The sequence below is a fragment of the Prionailurus bengalensis genome, chromosome D1 (assembly GCF_016509475.1).
Source record: "Prionailurus bengalensis isolate Pbe53 chromosome D1, Fcat_Pben_1.1_paternal_pri, whole genome shotgun sequence".
Taxonomy (NCBI): domain Eukaryota; kingdom Metazoa; phylum Chordata; class Mammalia; order Carnivora; family Felidae; genus Prionailurus; species Prionailurus bengalensis.
Window position 1 is genome coordinate 107,780,790 of NC_057346.1, and position 20,921 is coordinate 107,801,710.

At 60.2% G+C, this 20,921-nt stretch overlaps 2 protein-coding genes across 9 annotated transcripts in view; one reads left to right on the plus strand and one right to left on the minus strand.

Moving 5' to 3' along the window:
- The window catches only part of MARK2 (microtubule affinity regulating kinase 2), a 58,626-nt gene extending 42,891 nt beyond the window's left edge, over positions 1–15,735 (plus strand). For 2 of the 7 annotated variants that reach the window (XM_043581500.1, XM_043581506.1), the window contains exons 4-19: positions 2,342–2,390; positions 2,713–2,778; positions 2,867–2,937; positions 3,148–3,204; positions 3,932–4,168; positions 5,170–5,289; positions 5,397–5,496; positions 5,574–5,686; positions 6,672–6,804; positions 7,096–7,274; positions 7,484–7,581; positions 8,593–8,754; positions 9,411–9,668; positions 10,727–10,753; positions 12,811–12,855; positions 13,504–15,735. In XM_043581500.1, the coding sequence (XP_043437435.1) occupies positions 2,342–2,390; positions 2,713–2,778; positions 2,867–2,937; positions 3,148–3,204; positions 3,932–4,168; positions 5,170–5,289; positions 5,397–5,496; positions 5,574–5,686; positions 6,672–6,804; positions 7,096–7,274; positions 7,484–7,581; positions 8,593–8,754; positions 9,411–9,668; positions 10,727–10,753; positions 12,811–12,855; positions 13,504–13,864 (2,076 nt within the window). In that variant the 3' untranslated portion in view covers positions 13,865–15,735. The remainder of the gene's footprint in view (positions 1–2,341; positions 2,391–2,712; positions 2,779–2,866; positions 2,938–3,147; positions 3,205–3,931; positions 4,169–5,169; positions 5,290–5,396; positions 5,497–5,573; positions 5,687–6,671; positions 6,805–7,095; positions 7,275–7,483; positions 7,582–8,592; positions 8,755–9,410; positions 9,669–10,726; positions 10,754–12,810; positions 12,856–13,503) is intronic. The other 5 variants (XM_043581503.1, XM_043581502.1, XM_043581501.1 and 2 more) reach the window with 5 other exon arrangements.
- A 209-nt stretch (positions 15,736–15,944) lies between these two features.
- Positions 15,945–20,626, minus strand: RCOR2 (REST corepressor 2). Of its 2 annotated transcripts, XM_043581507.1 has the most exons (12): positions 20,494–20,626; positions 19,681–19,737; positions 19,307–19,387; positions 19,032–19,084; positions 18,781–18,942; positions 18,547–18,671; positions 18,386–18,455; positions 18,066–18,281; positions 17,635–17,712; positions 17,410–17,467; positions 17,026–17,255; positions 15,945–16,915 (listed from the first exon to the last, which is right to left on the minus strand). In XM_043581507.1, exons 1-12 carry the CDS (start codon positions 20,618–20,620, stop codon positions 16,601–16,603), a joined length of 1,572 nt encoding a protein of 523 aa, XP_043437442.1. In that variant the 5' UTR covers positions 20,621–20,626; the 3' UTR covers positions 15,945–16,600. The 2 variants fall into 2 exon arrangements, with proteins under 2 accessions (XP_043437442.1, XP_043437443.1); XM_043581508.1 differs by lacking the exon at positions 17,026–17,255.
- Positions 20,627–20,921: the final 295 nt, after the last annotated feature.

Here is a 20,921-nt window from a genome sequence, read left to right on the forward strand (position 1 = left end):
GGGTTTTTAGAAGCTCGACTCCAGTTTCAAGCCCCTGACAGTTTGTGCAGATAAAGGACAGGTAGTCCCAGTTTGCCTTCTCACTCCTAGGCTTCTCTTGGCTAAAAGTCACAGAGTCATCCACATGTAGTGTTCGCTAGATGAGGTTGAACTTTTTCTTCCCTCCTTTATTTACAGTGGGAAACTGAGGTCAGTCTTAGCTGATCAGGGGAGTCCTCCAGGTGGGAACACATACCCCCCCGGTCGGGAAACTATGAAGAGCTGGTAGGAACGCGAAAAGGAGGCTTTGATTTGCAGAATGAGACAGCTTGCCAGTGATGGGTTGACGTAGAACTGGACACTCTCTGCCCTCTCCTCCCATGCTGGGCTCCAGCAGTTGGGGGAAAGAGGAAGTCTCCCGTCTGGCTCCCCAAAAGCCTCCCCTGTTCAGGTCAGTCAGATTCCTTGTGCCCCCATACTCCAGCTGACCCTGGCTCAGATTCTCTGATCTTGCTTCACCTGGTTCTCTCACGAGGTAAGCTGAAATTTTCTTTTCAGGAGCACCCTGTTATTTAAGAGAGGGCATAACCTCATGCTAACAGTCAACTACAGTGAGATTGAGAAGCTTAGGACTAGGGCTTGGGGGCTGGTATTGAGAGAGGCGTTCACAGAATTACGGTGTGGAGGTTGAGGTGCCTTGACACGCTGGCAGTCAAAAGCAAAGTGTTTCCTGGTTGATGCTCACTCAAGCCCCGGGATCCCCTCAAGGTTCTTTGGTTCAGAGGAAACATTGCTGTCATCACCAGGGCTTTCCTGCTTGGGGCTTTCTCGAAGAAAGGGAAAGAGGGCTACTCCTGACATGTTGGCTCAGAGCTTACAGAGTAGGAGCCAGCTTGGTGTGGGCCATTTGGTCTTTGGTGCGGTCCAGCCTGCCGTATGATAACTGCCAGAGTCAGCCTGGCCATCTTATTTCCTACCTCTTTTTCCTCCTTGCCTCTTCCTGACTGGCTGGAAGGCACCAATCCCGGACAAACGTAGCCAATTTAAAAGCCTTTTAACACACTCTGTTACCAAGGCCAGTCTGATTCTGGCCGAATCACTCTGTTTAAATCTGATCCCAGCAGTGATCCGTAGGAAGGACAACACTGAAGAATCTAGCCCCCTCAGGGTTCTCAGCTGAGCTCAGAAAACTCCCATGTTCTCCCAGAGAATGTCCCTTCCAGGCCAAGTGGGTGCCCTCAGGCGAAGAACCCAGGCAGCTGCCTCCAGCCCCATTTCAGTGTTGCTTACCACCCCTGAGGTGGCGTCCAGGACTTTTTGCCTCTCATCCAAGACAACTGCTGGACCAGGGAAGAAAGCAAGAGAAACCTGGGCTCTAACATGAAAAGGGAGCCAAGTTCAGAATCAGATTCCTGAAGATTGGAAAGCCCGTCTCTTCCTTTTCAGCTCGCAAAAGCTCTCGGACCTCCTTAAAGGGAAAACAAAGAACACAAAAACCGTGTTCACTTTATTCCATGAACTATATCCTGAATTATCTCCAGAGGTCCTGGAGAGACCTCTCCTCCCCTTCCCACCCCCCACCCCCCCAAAAAACAACAAAATGCAAACAACTACTTCTGCTCTTTGTGCAAACGGTGAGGCCTGGAAGTTACCAAGATCCCACCTCCAGTTCTCTGGCCCCCGCAGAGGGGATGGAGTTCGTTTCTGTCATCTTTCTTTATGGAAATACATGGTTTGGAGTCCCTGATTTTGTTTCACAAAGAGAGCGTGAGTGTGTGGAGGTGGGCTTGATTAAAATTGGCATCAGCTATATATAGGAGCGGCTTCTTCTGTCACCACCCCAGAGGCCCAGGAGAGAAGGGCCTGCCCACCAGTGCAGAGCCCTCTGACTTCTGTAAACCAGAAGACGGTGGGGACCCCCCTGCCAGCCCCCACCCCTTCACACAGACCAAGCTGGAGGCTGTTTTGTCACTGAACTTTAGCAGCAGCCCTGGTTCTGAATATTCATGTACATGGGCTCACGCTCCCTCCTTCAGAGGCACCCAGCCAAACCCGTCTGCTCTTTGGGGGTTGGATTTGGGGAGACTGCAACAGAGGACACTTGGCCGCTTTAGCCAGATGCCGAACCCCAGGGTGCAAGTCGCTAGAGCCCAGCTTTCCTCCTGCCGACGCTTCTGCTCTCGTTCCTCTTCACCTACTTCTCAGCCATCAGGGACAGGCATGGGGGACCTGGACGGCTGCCCCATTTCTTTCCTCCGCCTTTTTTCTCTCTTGGGAAAAGAATTCAAACAGTGGCTCCGTTTGGAGGGGACCTGAGGGGAGCAAGTGAAGCAAGCGTGACCCCTGGTATTTTATTTTCCAGCTATTCCGCGAAGTAAGAATAATGAAGGTTTTGAATCATCCCAACATAGGTGAGAACCAGATGCCGTTCCTTCCTTCCTTCCTCCTCCACAGCACGGCTCCACTTCCCAGCCTGTGTCCCTCCCCGAGGCAGTGCTTTCTGGAGTCGGGAGTCTTTGAGGATGCCTCTGGGGATGCCCAGCTCAAGATCCAGCCCTGCCCCTGGCACCCTGGGCTCTTCTTAGCAGTGTGGCTGCCACGAGAGGAGCTTGCCCTTGTGGCAGGGGCGGGGTGGGGGGACCTTTCATCCCCGGGATGCCCCTGTTCACGTTAGGGCTCAGCGTGTGACCCCTGCTACTTCTCTGACTCACGGCTTGGCCCTTTCTGTTGCAGTTAAGTTATTTGAAGTGATCGAGACTGAAAAAACTCTCTACCTTGTCATGGAGTACGCTAGCGGAGGTAGGTGTGGAACCACCTCTTCCCACGGGCCCCCGTGTTCCCCGGCCCCGGTAAGCTCCGACCTAGACCCCACCCCTGTGTCTTGCAGGAGAGGTGTTTGATTACCTGGTGGCTCATGGCAGGATGAAAGAAAAAGAGGCTCGAGCCAAATTCCGCCAGGTGGGTGTGGCTCCCCGTGCGGAGTGTGGGCCCCACCTCTGCCCTTTGGGATTTGGCATACGAGGAGGAGCTGCCTGTCTCTAAGTGGGCTGTGGAGGGTCCTTCGGGCTTTGCTTATCTATGTGGCAGCTTGGAACTAGGTCACCGGATCGCAGATCCGCCATCCCGCCCTCGGGTGCCCCTCGCCTAACCCTTCTTCCTTCCTTCCAGATAGTGTCTGCTGTGCAGTACTGTCACCAGAAGTTTATTGTTCATAGAGACTTAAAGGTGAGACGTGCCCTCGTCCCCTGTCCCTGAGTCAGGTTTGGGTTGTTCACCCCCTGTCAACGGTGACCTAACCATCAGGCCCTGAGAGTTCTGGGAAACTCTAGCCTTTAATTTTTTGGAGATGATGAGGAAGCCCTTGGGGCTGCTTCCGCTGTAGGCCTTACGACCGGACTTAGAGGTCAGCCGGCCAGCGAACGGAGGGTCTCTGCCATCTCCTCGCTGGGCACATCACCTTCCAGTGCTGCCGGGCGCGTCAGGAGAGCCGCGGGCTGTGCTGGCCCTTCCGGCCGCCGACCGAGGGAGGGACGTTGAGTGTCCCGCAGCTGCCCCACAGCTGCTTTGCAGGCGCGCGCCCACTCCGCTCTCTCCCTGAGACGGTAGAGTGTGGACTACCTCGCAGGCGCCTGGCCCCCCAGTCCTAGCAGACGTGACCGCGATTAACCTGAGCCCGACGTGGCGGAAGCCCGGCGCAGCTCGCAGCGTCTCCGAGCCCGCCGACCCCCGTGCGCTCCCGTGGCCGCCCGTGTGAGGGGTGGTCCGCGCTGCCCTCCTCCGGGCCAGCCTCTTCACGCGGACTGAAGGCCTGCCCTGGAGTTGGTGGAGAATGTTCTGAGACAGGGGACGACTTCCTGTTTGTGCTCCCGTCCCCCACAGCCCCTTCCTGTTCGATGCCTTCCCGTGGTCCGCTCGGTCCGAACATTTTCCATCTTCCCGTCTTCCCTCCCAGGCGGAAAACCTGCTCTTGGATGCTGATATGAACATCAAGATTGCAGACTTCGGCTTCAGCAACGAATTCACCTTTGGGAACAAGCTGGATACCTTCTGCGGCAGTCCCCCGTATGCTGCCCCAGAGCTCTTCCAGGGCAAAAAGTATGACGGACCCGAGGTGGATGTGTGGAGCCTGGGAGTTATCCTGTATACACTGGTCAGCGGGTCCCTGCCTTTTGATGGACAGAACCTCAAGGTGGAGTGAAGCACAGGCTTAGGTCTTAAATTAAATAAATAAAAAATAAATAAATTATAAAAAATTAAATAAAAAAAATAGATAGATTTAATTTTTAAGTAATCTCTACACTGAACGTGGGGCTCAAACTCAACCCCGAGATCAAGTCACGTGCTCCACCAACTGAGCCAGCCCCGTGCCCCAGGCTTAGGTCATTTTTATTGCTTCTCCTTTCCATTCTCAGCCCCTTTGGTCTTACCCCTGACCTCTGACCTTTGCCACCTCTACCCTTTTCCCAAGCCAGAGCTTCAGAGGAGGGCTGGGTAAAGGTATGGCAGGAGACACTGGGCCTTCTGCACACAGTGGAATGGCCTCAGTTCCTTCCTCTAGGGATGGGATAGATTATAGATTGTCCATTCACCCTTCCAAGGCGCTTGGATGGCAGGCCTCAGGCTGGTCAAGCTAACGGGCACGGCGTATTTGACCTCAGTGCCTCTCTGGTGAGGTGCCTTGTCTCCAGCTCTCTGTCTCCTACTGTGTTTCATGTGTATCTGCCTGGTCAAGTCTTAAGCTCTCAGAAGCCTGGATGTTAGGTTTCTTCCCTTGGTCTTGGGGTGATTTAAATTTCCCTCCTGCTGGGGCACCTGGCCGGCTCCGTCGGTAGACCAGGGGTACTCTTGATCTCAGGGTCGTGAGTTTAGGCCCCAGGTTGGACATAGAGCTTACTTAAAAAAAATAATAATAATGATAAATTTCTCGGGGTGCTTTTGTGGCTCAGTCGGTTAAGCGCTCCACTTTGGCTGAGACCATGATCTTGCAGTTGGTGGGTTGGAGCCCCACGTCGGGCTCTGTGCTGGCAGCTCAGAGCCTGGAGCCTGCTTCGGATTCTGTGTCTCCATCTCTCTTTGCCCCTCCCCTGCTTGTGTTCTGTCTGTTTATCTCTATCTCTCTCTGTCTCTCAAAAATAAATAAACATTAAAAAAACTAAAAAATAATAATAATAAATTTCTCTCCTACTATAGGAGCTACGGGAGCGGGTACTGAGGGGAAAATACCGCATTCCGTTCTACATGTCCACGGACTGTGAAAACCTGCTTAAGAAATTTCTCATTCTCAATCCCAGCAAGAGAGGCACTTTAGAGGTGAGCAGCCAGGAGCCCAGCTGACTGGAAAGTTCTGGGTTCCTTGGGACACCTCCAAGCTGAGTCTCCTTCTTCCTTGCCCTTAACGCTTCCCTTTGCTCCCCCAGCAAATCATGAAAGATCGATGGATGAATGTGGGTCACGAAGATGACGAATTAAAGCCTTACGTGGAGCCACTCCCTGACTACAAGGACCCCCGGCGGACAGGTGAGGATCTGCTGAGCCGTGAGGTTGAACTCCCTAGGACTCAGGACCAGCCTTAACTGTATGTCCCCCCTGTGCAGAATTGATGGTGTCCATGGGTTACACACGGGAAGAGATCCAGGACTCACTGGTGGGCCAGAGGTACAACGAGGTGATGGCCACCTATCTGCTCCTGGGCTACAAGAGCTCTGAGGTGTGTGCCCCCTGCTCTATTCCCTGCTGGCCAGCTTTGCTGTCACTGGCAACCCCGTGCTTCTAGCACCCGTTGAGGGCAGAAGCTCCTCTCTGAGTAGGTGTGCTCTCTGCTGACGAATTTTAAGCCTCGGCTCTGGTGGGTAAAGCTCTCTGGCCTTTGCTTTCACTGGTCTCTGTCAGTGAATGGATAGGAAGGCTGGTGGGGTCTGGGCCTGGGTTGGGTTTCCAGGCGGGTGAGTAGATCTGGCTCAGTCTGTGTTGGTTAGGCCGGGTTTAGGTCGGTCTGGCTGGAGCAGTTCTTTGTCTGTTGAGAAACCTTCGTGTCTGTTTCCATGTGTTTGTGTCCCTCTGCATCTGGAAGTGTCTGTCTCCAGGTGTTTGGGTGTGTGGGTCTCTGTGCCTTTCTCATACGGGTCTTGAGTCTTTGTGTCGCTGGTGTCTGGCTGTCTGTATCTGTGCGCGTGTATGTCCGTCCTCCCGTCTGTTCATCTGGAGGCTTCGTGTTTGTTCTTGTGCCCGTCTGGGTAACCGCGTCTGTGTGTGAGTCCCTGGGTGTGTGTGGGAGAGTGGTCTTGCACACCATCTGCGTGTCCCTACATGCACTCCTGGCCTCCCCGCCCTGCTCTTCTCCTGGAAGTGTAGGACTCCCTCTCTCGGTTCTCACCTCTGCCTGGTCAGGAACAATCTAGCTGGGAGCAGGAGGGTGTGGTTTCGGAGTCTGAATGTGTGTTCTTATGGGCACGTGTATCCCTCTCTAGGGGTGGGGGTCTTCCGTGTGCTGGGGGCCGGGAGTCTTTGGCTCTGTTTGTCAGGAGCTGTGTCCGGGCCTGTGTGTCTCCAGGAGTGTTTAGATGCACCTGGCTCCTGCAGGAGTATGTCCCATGGGAGTCCGGGGAGGCTTTGTGTCGGGCAAGGTGGTGTGTAAGTGGGTCCACCTGTGCGCATCTCCACATGATTTCTACCTCCTTTTTCTCTGCTTGCAGCTGGAGGGTGACACCATCACCTTGAAGCCCCGGCCTTCAGCTGATCTGACCAATAGCAATGCCCCTTCCCCCTCCCACAAGGTACAGCGTAGCGTCTCGGCCAACCCCAAGCAGCGGCGCTTCAGTGACCAGGGTGAGTGCTTTGGGGAGTTGCAGGTGGCGGACTCACCCCCTCCTGAAAGGACATAGGTTCCGGGGGCTTGGGATGACACTGCTGAGTTTCAGTCCCACTTCAGCCACGTCTTAGTAGCGTGGCCTTGGGCAAGTCACTTAACTTCGCTCAACTTCAAATGGGGTTTGCCAGCTTGCTGGCAGGCCTGCAGGAGAGCACCGTGTGTGTGTGTGTGTGTGTGTGTGTGTGTGTGTGTGTGTGTGTGGCACTTAGTTGGCCCCTCGCCCTTATCCATTCCCTCTGACCCAGCAGCTGGTCCTGCCATTCCCACGTCCAATTCCTACTCTAAGAAGACTCAGAGTAATAACGCAGAAAATAAGCGGCCTGAGGACGACCGGGAGTCAGGGCGGAAGGCCAGCAGCACAGCCAAAGTGCCCGCCAGCCCCTTGCCCGGCCTGGAGAGGAAGAAGACCACCCCCACCCCTTCCACGGTGAGCGTCCCTCCTGCAGTGGGGCCCACCCTCTCCAAGCAGCTCCCTCCAGCTGCCTCCCTGACCTTGCCTCCGGGGCCATGTTTGCTTGCTGTACGAAGCCTACCCCCAAGAGTTTGAAAAGCAGAATCCTTTCTTTTCCCGAAGCCAGTCCTGTGAACAGAACACATGGGTGTCTGTGATACACCTCTGCCCTTTATTTCCCACAGAACAGCGTCCTCTCCACCAGCACAAACCGAAGCAGGAATTCCCCCCTTTTGGAGAGGGCCAGCCTTGGCCAGGCCTCCATCCAGAATGGCAAAGACAGGTGAGTGGACCCAGGCCCTGCCTACCATGCTCCCCCACAGCCATCTCACGGCGGTGACGTCTGTCAGCACCCCCCCCCCCCCCCCCGCTCCCTGGAGTTCCGTCCTGGCTCTGTCCAGTCCAGCTTGTCCACGCACCAGCCCTCCTCCCTGCCACTCTCCACCCCCCACCCCAAGTCTCCCATCCCCTGTGCTCCTGTGACTGCTCCTTGCAGCAGGCACACCGAGTGAGACTCCGTGGTCATCTCGGCTGCATTCTCGCCTGATTTGGTGGGGTTTTTTCTTTCCTTTTTTTTTTTTTTTAAAGTTAGTTAGTTTGTTTACTTATTTATTTAATTTAAGCAATGTTGGCACCCAGCGTGGGGCTCGAACTCACGGCCCTGAGATCCAGAGGTGCACGCTCTTGCGACTGAGCCAGCCAGGCACCCCCACCTTCGGGCTTCTTGACTGCAGCCAGGGCACAGCAACGGCGCTCCTCTAGGCCCCAGTGCCTGAGGCTTTGGTTCGGTGGCCCCAGCTCAGGGCAGAACCGAGAGATGTCCCACCTGAGGGGCATACGTGTTGAGGGTGACCGCGGCTGTGCCCGTGAGAACAGAGGTCCCCTAGCCTTGACCGTCAGCATCTCTTGGTGTGTTGCATTCTTGGCTCCTCCTCTTCCGAGCTTAATGAAAATTCCCCAACACCCTGCTCTTTCTGTCGACAAAACATCCTTGTTCTTAGAGTTCCTAGGGGACCAGTGCAACCCAGAGGCAGTTCCATCCCGTCGGCTTTTCTGCACTTTTGGTTTCCTCCCCCCGGGTTTTGGCCTCGCTTTCCTCACCCCCGGTGCTCCGCTTCCCAGCCCCGCCTTCCTGGTCTCTGACTCGAGTCCCATTGCTGCTCCCCAGACCTGACCTGCATCCTGCCGAGGCTCCCCGGCTCTGGCCCTTCCTGCCCTGCCCTTGCTTCCTAACCTGAGCCTCCTGCCCCCACCCACCCCTAACCCAGGCCTCTTCGCTGCTTTTGTCTCCTAGCCTAACCATGCCAGGGTCCCGGGCCTCCACGGCTTCTGCTTCCGCCGCAGTCTCTGCGGCCCGGCCCCGCCAGCACCAGAAATCCATGTCGGCCTCCGTGCACCCCAACAAGGCCACTGGGCTGCCCCCCACGGACAGTAACTGTGAGGTGCCGCGGCCCAGGCAAGTGTGCTGGGGCACCTGGCGCACCTGGTGCCCTCAGCCTGCCCCCCCTCCCCGCCCCACCCCTCCCAACAAGTTCTCCCCGCTCCCCGGGGGTCCTGCTCTGTTCTTGGCATCTTAGCCACAAGCAATGGCTCTCTGTCCCCTGCAGTCAGGAAGTAGAGGGAACAAAAAAATAGCTTAATGCCCCTCTTTTCCTCCAGTTCTCCCTCTCAGAACAGATATGCAAGAAGCCGTCCCGAGGCTCCAGAAGGAAGCCTTTTTGTTCTGAGCCTTCCTGGACTTCCTTAGGACCCCAGGGACAGTCAGCATCAAAGGGATTCAATCCTTGAGGGTTGGTCGACATTGTCCCCTTGAGGCTCCAGTGTGCCTAGCTCCCAAGGAGCCTCTTCTGTCTGGCCTGTTCTGCTCTCCACACACGTATCCTCCCTTGCCTCCCTCCCTCCCCCAAACCATCTCCTCCCACCTCCACCCAGATGTCCTCCTTTCTGGTGTCCTCAGTGGTCACACCCCTTCCTTCTGTGTCCTCCGTGATGGCTGCCTCTGCCCCAGCGTCCCCCTCCCCTGTTCCCACCCCAGGATGCCACAAGTGCTCGGTGGTGATGACGTTCTTGTGCCCTGATGCATTTCCCCCACCCCCACCTCTCTTCCCACAGCACGGCCCCCCAGCGTGTCCCTGTCGCCTCCCCCTCCGCCCACAACATCAGCAGCAGTGGTGGAGCCCCAGACCGAACTAATTTCCCCCGGGGCGTGTCCAGTCGAAGCACCTTCCACGCTGGGCAGCTCCGGCAGGTGCGGGACCAGCAGAATTTGCCCTACGGTGTGACCCCAGCGTCTCCCTCTGGCAACAGCCAGGGCCGGCGGGGGGCCTCGGGGAGCATCTTTAGCAAATTCACTTCCAAGTTTGTACGCAGGTGAGTCGGGGGCTTAGGGTGGCAGAGAGAATGAGGCCAGGTCTTCCTACCTGCCTGGGAGTGGGGGTGGGGACTCGGCACTAGGCTTGTGTCCTGGGGTTAGAAGAGGCCTTAGAAAGCCTAAGAAGTTGGGTCTTTGTCAGCACCTCATGATCCCAGACCCGTCCATCCTTCTCAGGCTCTCCCCAACTCCTGTACACACCCCTCGTTCTCTGGCCCCAAGAGCAGATGGCCAATGCCGCCTCCTCTCTAGGAGAGTGTGAACTCAGATGCTAAAATAAAAGCCCCCCTCTTCTCTCCTGGGTTCCCATGGAAACTTATATTTGGTGACGCAGCTGCAAAGTCATGAGGCCTGAGCCAGGCTGGGCCGGCAAGGAGAGTGTTTCCGGGTCCTTCGTCTCGCCCCCTCTGACCTCCTTTCCCCCCACTCAGCTGGTTAAGTTTGCACCCTCTGCCCCAGCCTCGTCTTTCTGCCCCAGGCTCACCAGGAAGAAGGCCAGAAGCGAAGTAGCTGGTGGGGGCCTGGTGGCCTTCTCCCTCGCAGCCCAGTGTGCTGAGGCTTTCCTGAGCAGCAAACGCGGAGGCGGCAGGGGCGGGGGGGCGGGGGTTAGTTCTCTTCATGAGGTCTCTCACCTGGTCCCCAGGTCCCCAGCTGCCCCGGAGAGACAGCTGTGATTCTTACGGTGCAGCCAGCAATCCTGCCTGGCAGGACGCTATCTGTCCCCATCCCTCCATTTGCCCTCCCGCCTCAGGGTAGCTCCAGAAGCAGCAGCGGGCTCGGGGAGAGCAGGCTTGCTGCCCTTCCTGGTGCACTTCAGTCAGCTCAGCTGGAGCAGCCAGAAACCGTGCCCCTTTCCAGCCCTGGAATGCAGGGCGGCGGGGCGGGACGGGGGCAGGTCCCGGTGTCTAGGACTCTCGTCTCGCTGAGCGGCTCTTCCACAAATGGGGTGACCGTTGAACCTGTAAAGCCCACTCCCCACCTGCTTATCCACATACTGTCTTGTTGGTTTTTTTTTTATTTCTTTTTTTATTTTGTCTTTTTTTGTTTGTTTTTTTAGAAATCTGTCTTTCAGGTTTGCCAGAAGGTAGGCGTTCAGCCCGCTGTGTGTGTGTGTGTGTGTGTGTGTGTCTGCGTCCCGTGTCCTGCCTCCGTCATTAACTCCCCTTTTCTGGCTCTTGCTCCCTCTTCCGTCTGCTAACCACGTCTGTGTGGCCCTCTCTCTGCCATCTTAAAGGGATGAAGACCGCCTCTGACTGGGTGGCCGCTCGGGGCAGATGGCTTTGCAAATGAAGAGCCTGTCCACAGGCAAGGGGGATCTTCTCAGGGAATTCTCCCTTTAAGATTGTCTCCTCACCCCCACCCCAGGTTTGGGTTTCGGTCGCAAGCATTGGGTTCCTTTCCTGGCCCTTCCCCTTGTCTGTGCATGCGCTGTGAAGAAGCTCCACGACGGTTGCAAGTGCATCTGGGATGGTACCTCATTCTGGGTCTCCTGGTCTTTCGCCTCTCTGGTCCCCTGAACTTCAGAGCTGTGTGACCTCTTGCCCCTGTCCTGTGGATAGCAGGACTACAGGGACGCCGGGGTCCTAAGGCTCCAGCGTGATCCTTCCAGGCCCATGGAGCCTTTGCCTCACGAGTGGGCACGGCACCCCCTTCTGGCAGCTCCTGTTAGAACTAGCCCCCCACCCCACCACCACCCAGCACACCTCCTGCCTCCAGCAGGATTTATCTGGACGAATCAGGCCACCTGTCTTCTGGCTGTGTTCTCCGGATGAGGACAATGGCTTCCAGAGAGCCGGGGGCCGGGATGTTCTGGGGCGGGAGCCACCTACCCCATAGTCCTGGCAAAACAGTGGGAGATCCCGCCCCCTCCCTCAGACATCTCCCTTCCTAGACTGGATCCTGGCTGGGCCACCACCCTCTGGCCCCGTCCTCATCCTCTCGAGGCCTGGGTGGGCCAGATACCCAACTGAAGACCCAGGGGCCGGGTTGGGAGCACTGGTTCCCCAAGGCTGTCGGCCCAGGCCCCGTGCTGGGGCTAGGACACCGGCAGGCACGTTGGTGACCCAACTGACTAATGCCAAGACGGGGTCTTTAGGCTTTCCCCTTTCCACCCACTGCTCCCCACCCAGCTCTTCACTGCATGGCTAGCTGTTGACTCACAGGCCCCGGTGACAGGGCGCCTCCACCCACAGGGCAGGAACCAGGTGGGGCTGGGGAGAGCAGCAGGCTCCTTCCCCTGCACAGCCCGGGCTCCCCGCTCGCAGTGCGCTGGTGTGCATTCGTGTGTCTGTTGTGTCTTCGTGTTCCTTTTCCGTGTGCCGCTGCCGCTCTCTCTCATCCTCCTCACATCCCTGTCCGCCTCTGCAGTCCCCAGTATCCCGGCTCCAGGCACCCATGTTCCCGCCAGGAGCTGGAGAAGCCGCTCAGCGGGGCCAGACCTCTTCCCCACCCACCCTCCCGAGGTGCTGGCCCTGCCCTGCCCTCTCTCCTCCGTTCTGTACAAGCAGATGGCCTGGCAGCCTGGCAGGCAGGGGAGTCATAAAAGAATGGGGGAGGCGGGCTTGTCCACGGCCTGCCTCGGGCCCTTCTCCCCCTCCCCTTCCCCAGGCACCCATCCCCAGGCAGTTCCAGCTCTTGGCCCTTTGAGCCTCCCGGGAGAGGCTTCTGTCTACCCTCCCTCCCCCCCTCCCCCCAGCCCAGCCCCTTCCCTTCGAGAGGACCAGGGCTCTGGGGCCTGGGTATGCTGATGTTGAAGACCCGTTCACAGCGTGAGGCCCTGGCTGTGGGCTGGTGGGGGAGCTGCCTCATGCTGTGGCTTGTGCTCCATGCGTGTGTCTGCACATCCACACCCCCCTCCCTCCCTGGAGCAGAGGCTCCTTCTCCCCAGCACAGAGCTCTGGGAGCGTGGGGGGGGGACAGGCCCCATGTGCCGGGCTCCCTGCTGGAAAGGGACAGGCGAGCCGCCAGCGTGAGGTGCTGCAGAGCCGTGTTGGCCTGCCAGGTGACGGGCGAGTGGCCTTCGGGCTCGGGTCCCGCTCACCCACCAGTGGCGCCTCACCAGACCCACCCTCGCCTGGGTCTGCGGCGGCGGAAGGAGCGAGAGGTCCCAGCACTAAACTCTCCCTCGCTCTGTTTTTTGAGGAACCTGAATGAACCTGAAAGCAAAGACCGAGTGGAGACGCTCAGGTGAGAGGGCCGGAGCCAGCACCGGCCCTGCCCGGGCCACCGGGCTTGCCACGAGCCTCCTGCTCCTGTCTTCCTTCTGCCTCCTGGCTCTTCCTCCAGTGGTTCTGCCCGGTCCCCACCCTCTTGGGACCTCCCTTTCCTCAGAGAATCCCCACACCCCAGCTGATGTATTCTGGAAGCAGGAGCCCTAGGCTGGGCGTCTGGGGCTACAGATTCCTCCCCACCGCCCAGCTCACCTTTCTGGCCAGCCGCTACTCTCTGTCCACAGTCTGCGAACCGCTCAGGGCTGTTGAGCACGTGCTCCCCTTTTTTCCCCTGACCCTCCCCTCTTCCCAGAAAAGCATGGAACTGGCGCCCTCCTGTCCCCTGCCGGGGCCTGGCTTCTCCTCACCTTCTCCGCCCTCCCTGAGAGAGAGATGCAGGTGGCAAAACCACCCGCCCCTCTCACCCTCCCTCTGCTTCCCCCCCCCCCCCCCACCAGGTCTGCCACTCCCTCTTCCAGCATTGTCATTGTCGCCTCCGGGCCACCCTCCCGCTCTCCTGTCTGGTCTCCGGGCCCATCTGCCAGGGTGGCTCTCCCGTGGGTGGGGTGCCTCGGCCCGGGCCTGACACCCCCCCCCCCCCCCCCCGCCTCTGCCCTCTCCGCAGACCTCACGTGGTGGGCGGCGGAGGCACTGACAAAGAAAAGGAGGAGTTTCGGGAGGCCAAGCCGCGCTCGCTACGCTTCACGTGGAGTATGAAGACCACGAGCTCCATGGAGCCCAATGAGATGATGCGGGAGATCCGCAAGGTGCTGGACGCAAACAGCTGCCAGAGCGAGCTGCACGAGAAGTACATGCTGCTGTGCATGCACGGCACGCCGGGCCACGAGAACTTCGTGCAGTGGGAGATGGAGGTGTGCAAACTGCCGCGGCTGTCTCTCAACGGCGTGCGATTTAAGCGGATATCGGGCACCTCCATGGCCTTCAAAAACATTGCCTCCAAAATAGCCAACGAGCTCAAGCTTTAACAGGCTGCCGGGAGTGGGGGGCGACGGAGGCGGGCCAGCTGGACGTAGCTGCTGGGGCCGGGCTCCGACCCACCTGGGCGAGACTGCAGAGATGGATTGGTCTGTCTCCCCCTGCTGGCGCTTCTCCCCTCCCGCCCTCCTTGGTTGGTTTTTTTTTTCTTCTTCCATGTTTGGGGGGGGACGGGAGACGGTTCTTGCCCCCCAACATTTGCCCCTGCCCAGAAAGTCCCCCCCTTCCCCCCTCTCCCCCACAGGAGGCCAAGGAAGGGGGGGGAGGGGTGGGGGGGCGGGGCTCCCCCTCGGTACTGCGGTTGCACAGAGTATTTCGCCTAAACCAAGAAATTTTTTATTACCAAAAAGAAAAAAGAAAAAAAAAAAAATCCCAGCGGCCACCTTTCCTCCCCGCCCCATCGGGACAGTTGAGACTGGATCTGTGGGGTTTCCCGGGAGGGTGGCTCAGGGCTGGAACACTCTCAGGCAAGAGTGGTGGAGCTCCCCGTCAGGCCCTCCGCCAGGCCCACTTTGGGCTTCTCCCCTCTCCTTCCCTCCTTCCCTCCAAGCAAACCACCAGAGGTGGCCTTCCCCTGACCTCGGGCCCCAGGGCTGGAGGCCCGGACGGCCGGGCCGGGGACCGGGGGGCTGGGGGCGGGGCGCTGCGCAGCCCTGAAGTTGGGGGGTGGGGGGCGGCGGCAGCTCCGGGCTGGCAGGCGCGGCCCGGGGCCCCGGCCCCCTCCACACTGTATCCTCTGCCCCTCCCTCCCCAGAGCCGGGCATTTCCTTCCACAAGCTGCTGTGGGGACTTTTGTTCCCCTCCTCAAAAGTCTGTGCCATCTTCTCCCACCCCTCCTGGGTAGAAGGCGGGGCTGACCCCGGGGCCGGGAGAGGGGAGGGGACTGCAGGGCAGATGGGCTCCTCGGCCCCCTGGGGGCCGCCTGGGCTGCTAGTCTCCGGAACAGGGATGCTGGGCACTCTCCATCAGGGGAGAGCCTTTGTCTGAAAGCACAGCCCCTCGCCGTTCCTCTCCCCTGCCCCTTCATTGGCATTAATCTGGGCACCAGCTAGTTCCATAGCAGTGACTCCCCCTCACCACTCATCTCGGCCTTGCCTTTTCTTCCTGACACTGTCGCCCCTCCTCTCAGGAGACACTGCCCAGGGCCTCCACGGGCCCGCTGGCAGGAGGCTGGATAGGGCAGCAGGGCCGGGAGCATCTGCCCTCCAGGGGGTGGGGGGACAGACAGGCCTAGTGACTCCCAGCTTGCTAACCTCCTCGGCCAGTGTGGGAGTGGCTGGTCATGGGCGCTTGGCTGGTGGCGGCCGCCGCATCCCTTAATTTATTTCTCTGCTGTTTCTGTTCCTGAGAAGTTGGGGGAGGGGGTCCTGCCGAGGCTGCCCCCACCCTCACCTGAGTTGTACATTTTTTTTTTTTGTGATGGGTTTTATTTTTTATTTTATTATTTTATTTCTTTTTTTGATTTATGATGACTCCACCCCTACTCATCACCCCCCTGTTCCCAGCCCAGGCTCCGCGGCAAGGCGAGCCCTTGGGTCCCAGGAAGGGGCCTAGCCAACCTCAGCCCTCCTGCTCCAGGCCCTGACTGCAGGCTCTGTGGGCTCGGGCTCAGGCTCCGACCAAGGGCTCCCCCTCTCCCTTCTTCCCTCTCTTCCTCCCTCCCCATCCCTCCTGCCCAGTGGAACAGCCCGGGTGCTCTTCTGAGGGGCCTGGAGGGCATGGCTTGGCTCCCAGAGAGGGTGGTGGCCCGTGGGGGGGCCTCCCAGGCAAGGTGGCCCCTCCCCACCCGCCCCCCCCCCTCACCCGCACTTAGTTTCTCCTCTGGATCAAACACGTAATAAAGAGAATGTTTGGAATCTGAGCTGCCTCCTTCTGTTTCTTCTCCCAACCGGGCAGGGACCCAGTCCCCATGGGCAAGATGTGGCCCAGCCCGCCAGCCTTGCAGGACAGAATGGATTCCTGTCTGAGGCCTGGGGGAGGCCAGTGCTGGGTGGCTGCTCCCTCCCACCCTCGGGGCACAGACAGGAAGCAAAGCCCAGGGACCTCAAGGGCAAAAGAGAGAGCACTCAGTGAACTTGGAAGATTTTATTTATTTTTTAAAAACATTGAAAAATAAACCCATGTCTGCATATGTCCCCGGCCCTCCTTTCTCTAGGCTTTTGGGCAGTGGGTATAGCGGGCATCTTCAGAGCTCCATGGCACTTCCCAGCAGGCTCCGGAAGACAGGAGAGCTGCCCATCCAGTTCGGCCACACTGAGGCCCCAAGGAACCTCTGCCCGCCTCCCCCCTACAGCCCCCTCCCCACCTCACCCTGACTTATTGCTAAAAGAAAGGAAAGAGGAAGAACAGCCCCTACACTGTCCACTCCCCCATCCCCCAAGCTAAGGTCACTACCCCCTCTACACGAAGGCCAAGGCCCAAAGGCCAAGCCCCAGCAGACTAGGAGGCAGCCATTCCAGCCCCAGCCAGGAAGAGAAAAGTACCCTCAGGCCAGTTCAGAAGGCCCCTGAGTCCCCGCCCCCCGGGCTCGGGTTGGGGGGTGGAGCCTCAGCTGCCAGAAACAAGTGCAGAACCCAGAGGTCCAGACTGTGCCCACTGGCAGCTCCTGGTCTTCGAAAGACCTGGCCAAGAGCTCTAGTCCCTTCTGTCCTCAGTGAAGCCAGAGGTGTCCAAGGACGGCCAGCCACGGGGTTCTGGAGCCTCTGGCGGGTGGAGGGCCGCAGGGCTCAGAGTGACGGTGCTGGAGGCTCCAGCGGGGCTCCAATCAGGGTGGGTGGGGGCTGAGGGCCGGGGCGGGCACTGTGGCGGGAGGCAGCCAGAGCCGGGCGGATGAGAGGTGGTGGGGGCTGGTTGGGGGCCAGCCGGGGCTGGAGGAAACGGCCCTGCTGGAGCGGGGGTGGCTGGCGGAGCAGAGTGGGAGCCGTAGGCAGAGGTGGCCTCAGCAGCGGGGGCGGCTGGGACAGCGAGGTGGGAGGCGGAGGAGGGGGCGGCACGGGGGGTAGCGATCGGGGCACGGATGTCGACACGGACGTGATCTGCACCTGTGAGGGGAGAGAAGGGAAATGGACTCGAGCGTGCCCTCATCCCCGTCCAAAGACGGAGCCGGCTCCTCTCCTCTCTTCCCGGAAGGGCTTCTTCCGCCCGCTCTCACCTCGTCGTCTTCCTCTAGGGCTGGGGCTGGCAGGGGGGCCCCTCTCCTCGACTCCTCCATGGGGACTGGGGCTCCGGGCGCCCCGTCCTGCTCGGCCTCCCACTCCTGCAGCACCTCCTCCAGATTGAAGCGGCGCCGGTAGCTCACGAAGAACGTCTTCACCTGGGTCAGAGTCTTGTTCCCGATCACCTCGGCTATAGCCCCGAAGTCTTTGCCGTACCTACGGATGGCTGCGAGGGTCAAAAGGGCAGCAGAGTGTGAGCGCCCCTTAGAACGAATGAGCTCCTTCCCTGACCCTTCCCCGCTGCCCCGGCTCCTCGGAGGCTGGGGAGAGATTCCCGGCGCTCTCCGAGCTCCCCCCCCCCCCCGCCCGGTCTAACCCACCTTGCACGGCCAAGAGCTGCTCATCCGTGGTCCAGCGGGAGTTGAACTTGGTGTTGGCCTGGAGAGCAGGGAATATATCCTCTAGACTGGACATTATGGCAACAGAGGCCCTGCCCTCCGAGGCGATCTTCCCTTTCTGCTCCACAAGGTGGGGGAGGTGGGGGGGTGGGGGAGGTGTGGGGGGGGGGCAAGCCCCTCCCTCACCCACACCCGAAGCCACCTTACCTCAGGGGGGCGCAGTGGATCGATGCCACCCTCCAGTGCCTGGCGGAGGCCGCTATTGGTCTGCTTCATGCTTTGTACCTGAAAAGGTCAAGAGGCGACACCTCAAACTCTTCTGCCAGAAAGGCCACCGGTACCAACCCTCACCATGGCTCTGCTTCCCAACACAGCTCGTGGCCGCCCCCCCCTTCCAGCTCGCTCCTCCCTCACAACAGCTCAGTAGGGGAGGCGCCCGGGTTCTCCCCCGCTCGCAGACCAGTTTCTATAAAAGATCCAGAAGAGAACGCTGCCGTGACTGAGATGTCTAAGAGGTGGGGCAGAGGCAGGCTCGGCGCGTGCACACCACACACCTTCCGCCTCAGCCGTCCCCGCAACGTACTTCCCTGCTGCCCGCGGCCCGGTCCGCGGGGCCCCTTCTTTCCTCAGGCCCTCACCTGGCGCTTGAGGGAGATGAGCTGCGAGTCGAGGCCTCGAAGCGTGAGGTTGGCAAGGTCTGGGCTTCCTGACACAGCGGTGAGGCCCTCGGGGCTCAGGTACATGCCCTTGGGTGGGCGACGCCGGGTTCGCAGCGGGTGGTGGCGGTACTGAGACCCCTGGGCCTCCTTCTTCCCAGGGCCTGGGCGGGTATTCAGGGGCCGAGAGGGCAGAGGCTGCCAGGGAAAGGAGAGGGGTGGGTGGTGAGGAGCCCAAGGACGAGGCGGGCGCATGGGCAGGGCCAGACCAGCTCGGGGCGGGGGGGGGGGGGGGGCCTCACCTCTCTCTTGGGGTCTCCAGCATCTGGCTCCCCCTCACTCACGGCTCCTCGTCCCTCTTCAAGCTCATCACTGTTGACACAGGGACCAAGGAGGGAGTGAGGCAGAGGCCAGGGCCCCCAGAGCTCAGCTTGCCCCGCCCCTGGGCCCCCAGGGCCCCCACCTGTCTTCTTTGTCTTTTCGGCCCCCCAGCCGCCGAGCCTGTCTGTCCATCACGCTGGTCCGGCTGCGGGTCTTCTTCCACGAATAGTAATACTTTACCAGACTAGGGATCAGCTTGTCAGGCAGCTGGAAGGGCAATGCCAGGGGCTGGGACCCACCCAGGACCCTGGGCCCCGGGCGGGCTCGTCAGAACGGAGGGGCTAAGGAACGCTGGCAAGGGGGAATGGGCTTTTACCATCTGCTGGATCCGCTGGAAGCATTTGCCATGGAAGCCAAAGGCCTGTTCAAACAGCACCTTGTCCTCCACAGTCCACTCGTCAGGGAACGGGGTGAAGTTGGCCAGGTCGGCCAGTGACTTCTCTACATCGTGCTTATGCCACAAGAGCATGCCCAGCGCCTGGCCCGGGAGAGGGAATGACTCGGGCTCAGCTGCGCCCGGCCCCGTCCCGTCCCCACCGCCCAAATCCCTATGGGGCCGAGGCTCACCTGCTCAATGTTGTAGCCGTGCTTCTCCTTGGCCATCGCAATGTACTTGTCAACTGTGGGGGTGGGAGGGGCCCGGTATTGGAGAAAGGGTTACACCTCCTGACCCGAGCCCGCCCAGATGGGGCTAGGCCCCGGAGCCTGAGCCCCAGGGCAGGGGCTGAACCCACACACCTCAGCCTCCAGCCCACTTGGGAGAAGAGCCGGCCACCAAATGGCACGAACCCAAGCCCCCGGCTCCCAGGGATGCAAACGAACCAGGATCCTGCCCCACTCACGTTTGGCATCTGACACACAGTGGTTGGGCGACCACACCAGCATCCCCTTCAGTTCCTTGTTGCTGTAGCGTGCAGGGCTCTCTGAAAGACGGGCGCAAGAAGGATCGGCCTGGTGGCACTGGCCTGGACCCACGGCCAGAGGGTGGCAGAGGAATGGGGCCTGTGAGGTGAGGCCCAGAAGGGAAGGAGGGGCAGAGACCCAGACAGGAAGGCAGAGCAGGAAAACCAAGCATGCCACGGGCCACCCACCCCCGCCCGCCGCCTGCTGGCCTGTCCTTCCAGCGGGCACCAGCCAAGGGCTCCCCCAGGTGAGGCTCAGGGCCAAGCCATGGGCCCTCCGCTCCCCTCCCTTTGCAGCCTGTCCTGCCACTCACCAGGCTTGCACTCCGGAATTACGGCCTGGTAATTGGTTCCAACGCGGATCATGCTGTCTGCGGAGCCAGGGGAGACAGTCAGGACTCCAGGGAGGGAGGACAGGAGGATGTGGCAGGGGTGGTGGCTGCCCTGGGGTTCTCCTTCCTGACCATTCAGGGCCCCCACCTTCCAGAAGGCTCACTTTTCCCTGATCTTCCCCCTCAGTTGCCCTCAGCCACAGAAGAAACTGGAAGACGGAGAGACCCTGCCTAGTCATAACCCATGGGAGGAGGGGGGGGCAGGGGCGGCAGAGATGGGGGGGGGGTGCCAGGACAAGGGGCCAGTTTAGAGCCCAGGCCAAGCAGAGCCCTTTGTTCTGGCGGGGGGGGGGGGGGGGGGGGGGGGGAGGGAGGCGGGTGCTGCCCCTAGACCTGGACCATAGCCCCGCAGGGAATCCAAAGCTCCTCCCCACCCCATGAGCCTCACAGCTCGGTGTGGAAGTGTCTTTCCAGCCCCTGCCCCAGCCAGACCTCAGTCCCCTACAAGGTAGCAAGGTATGAGCAGCCCAAACTGTGGAGAGGAGGGCCGCCCGAGTCCTTCAGAGACTGAGGGCAGGGCGGGGGTGGGCAGGACCGCCTCCTTGGCAGCTAGGGGCCCAGCCTCCGGATTCCCAGTGCCCGCAGCCCCCAGGCTGGGGGAAGAAGCAAGGCAGAGGCTCCAGTCCTGGAAGGCAGGAGCCATCAGTCTAAAACGCCCGTGGTCAGCAACACTCCCCCCGCCCCACTCGCGTCCCCGGTGCCGGTGCACCTTTAACCCTAGGCCGCCGGGCTCACCGTGCGAGTGCTCCTCCTCGCTGCTGTCATCCTCCGAGTGCGGCTGCCCGCCGTTGGGCGCCGTCTTGGCCCGGCTGCGGGACAGGATCCCGGAGCCCGCGCTCGGCTTCTCCATCACGGAGGGCATTACCCCGCCCAGCTGCCCCGGGGGGCGCGGGAGCCTTCGGAGAGCCGCGGTGGTTGCCGCGCTCGCCTCGAGTGCCGTGCCCGGCCCGGCCTGGAGAGGTCGCCACTGAGGCTACGAGAGGCAGGAGGTCAGCGTGGCTAGGGTCCGGCGGGGCGGGAGCCCTGCGGACAGCTCAGCGCTCGCCGCGACCCCCACGGGCGAGGGCGTCAGAAAAGTTTGTGCAGAAGTGGGGTACGCGGGGGATGAGCGCAAGGTCCGGTGCGGCTGGGGCGCGCTCGCTCTGTACGCCCCACGGGATTGG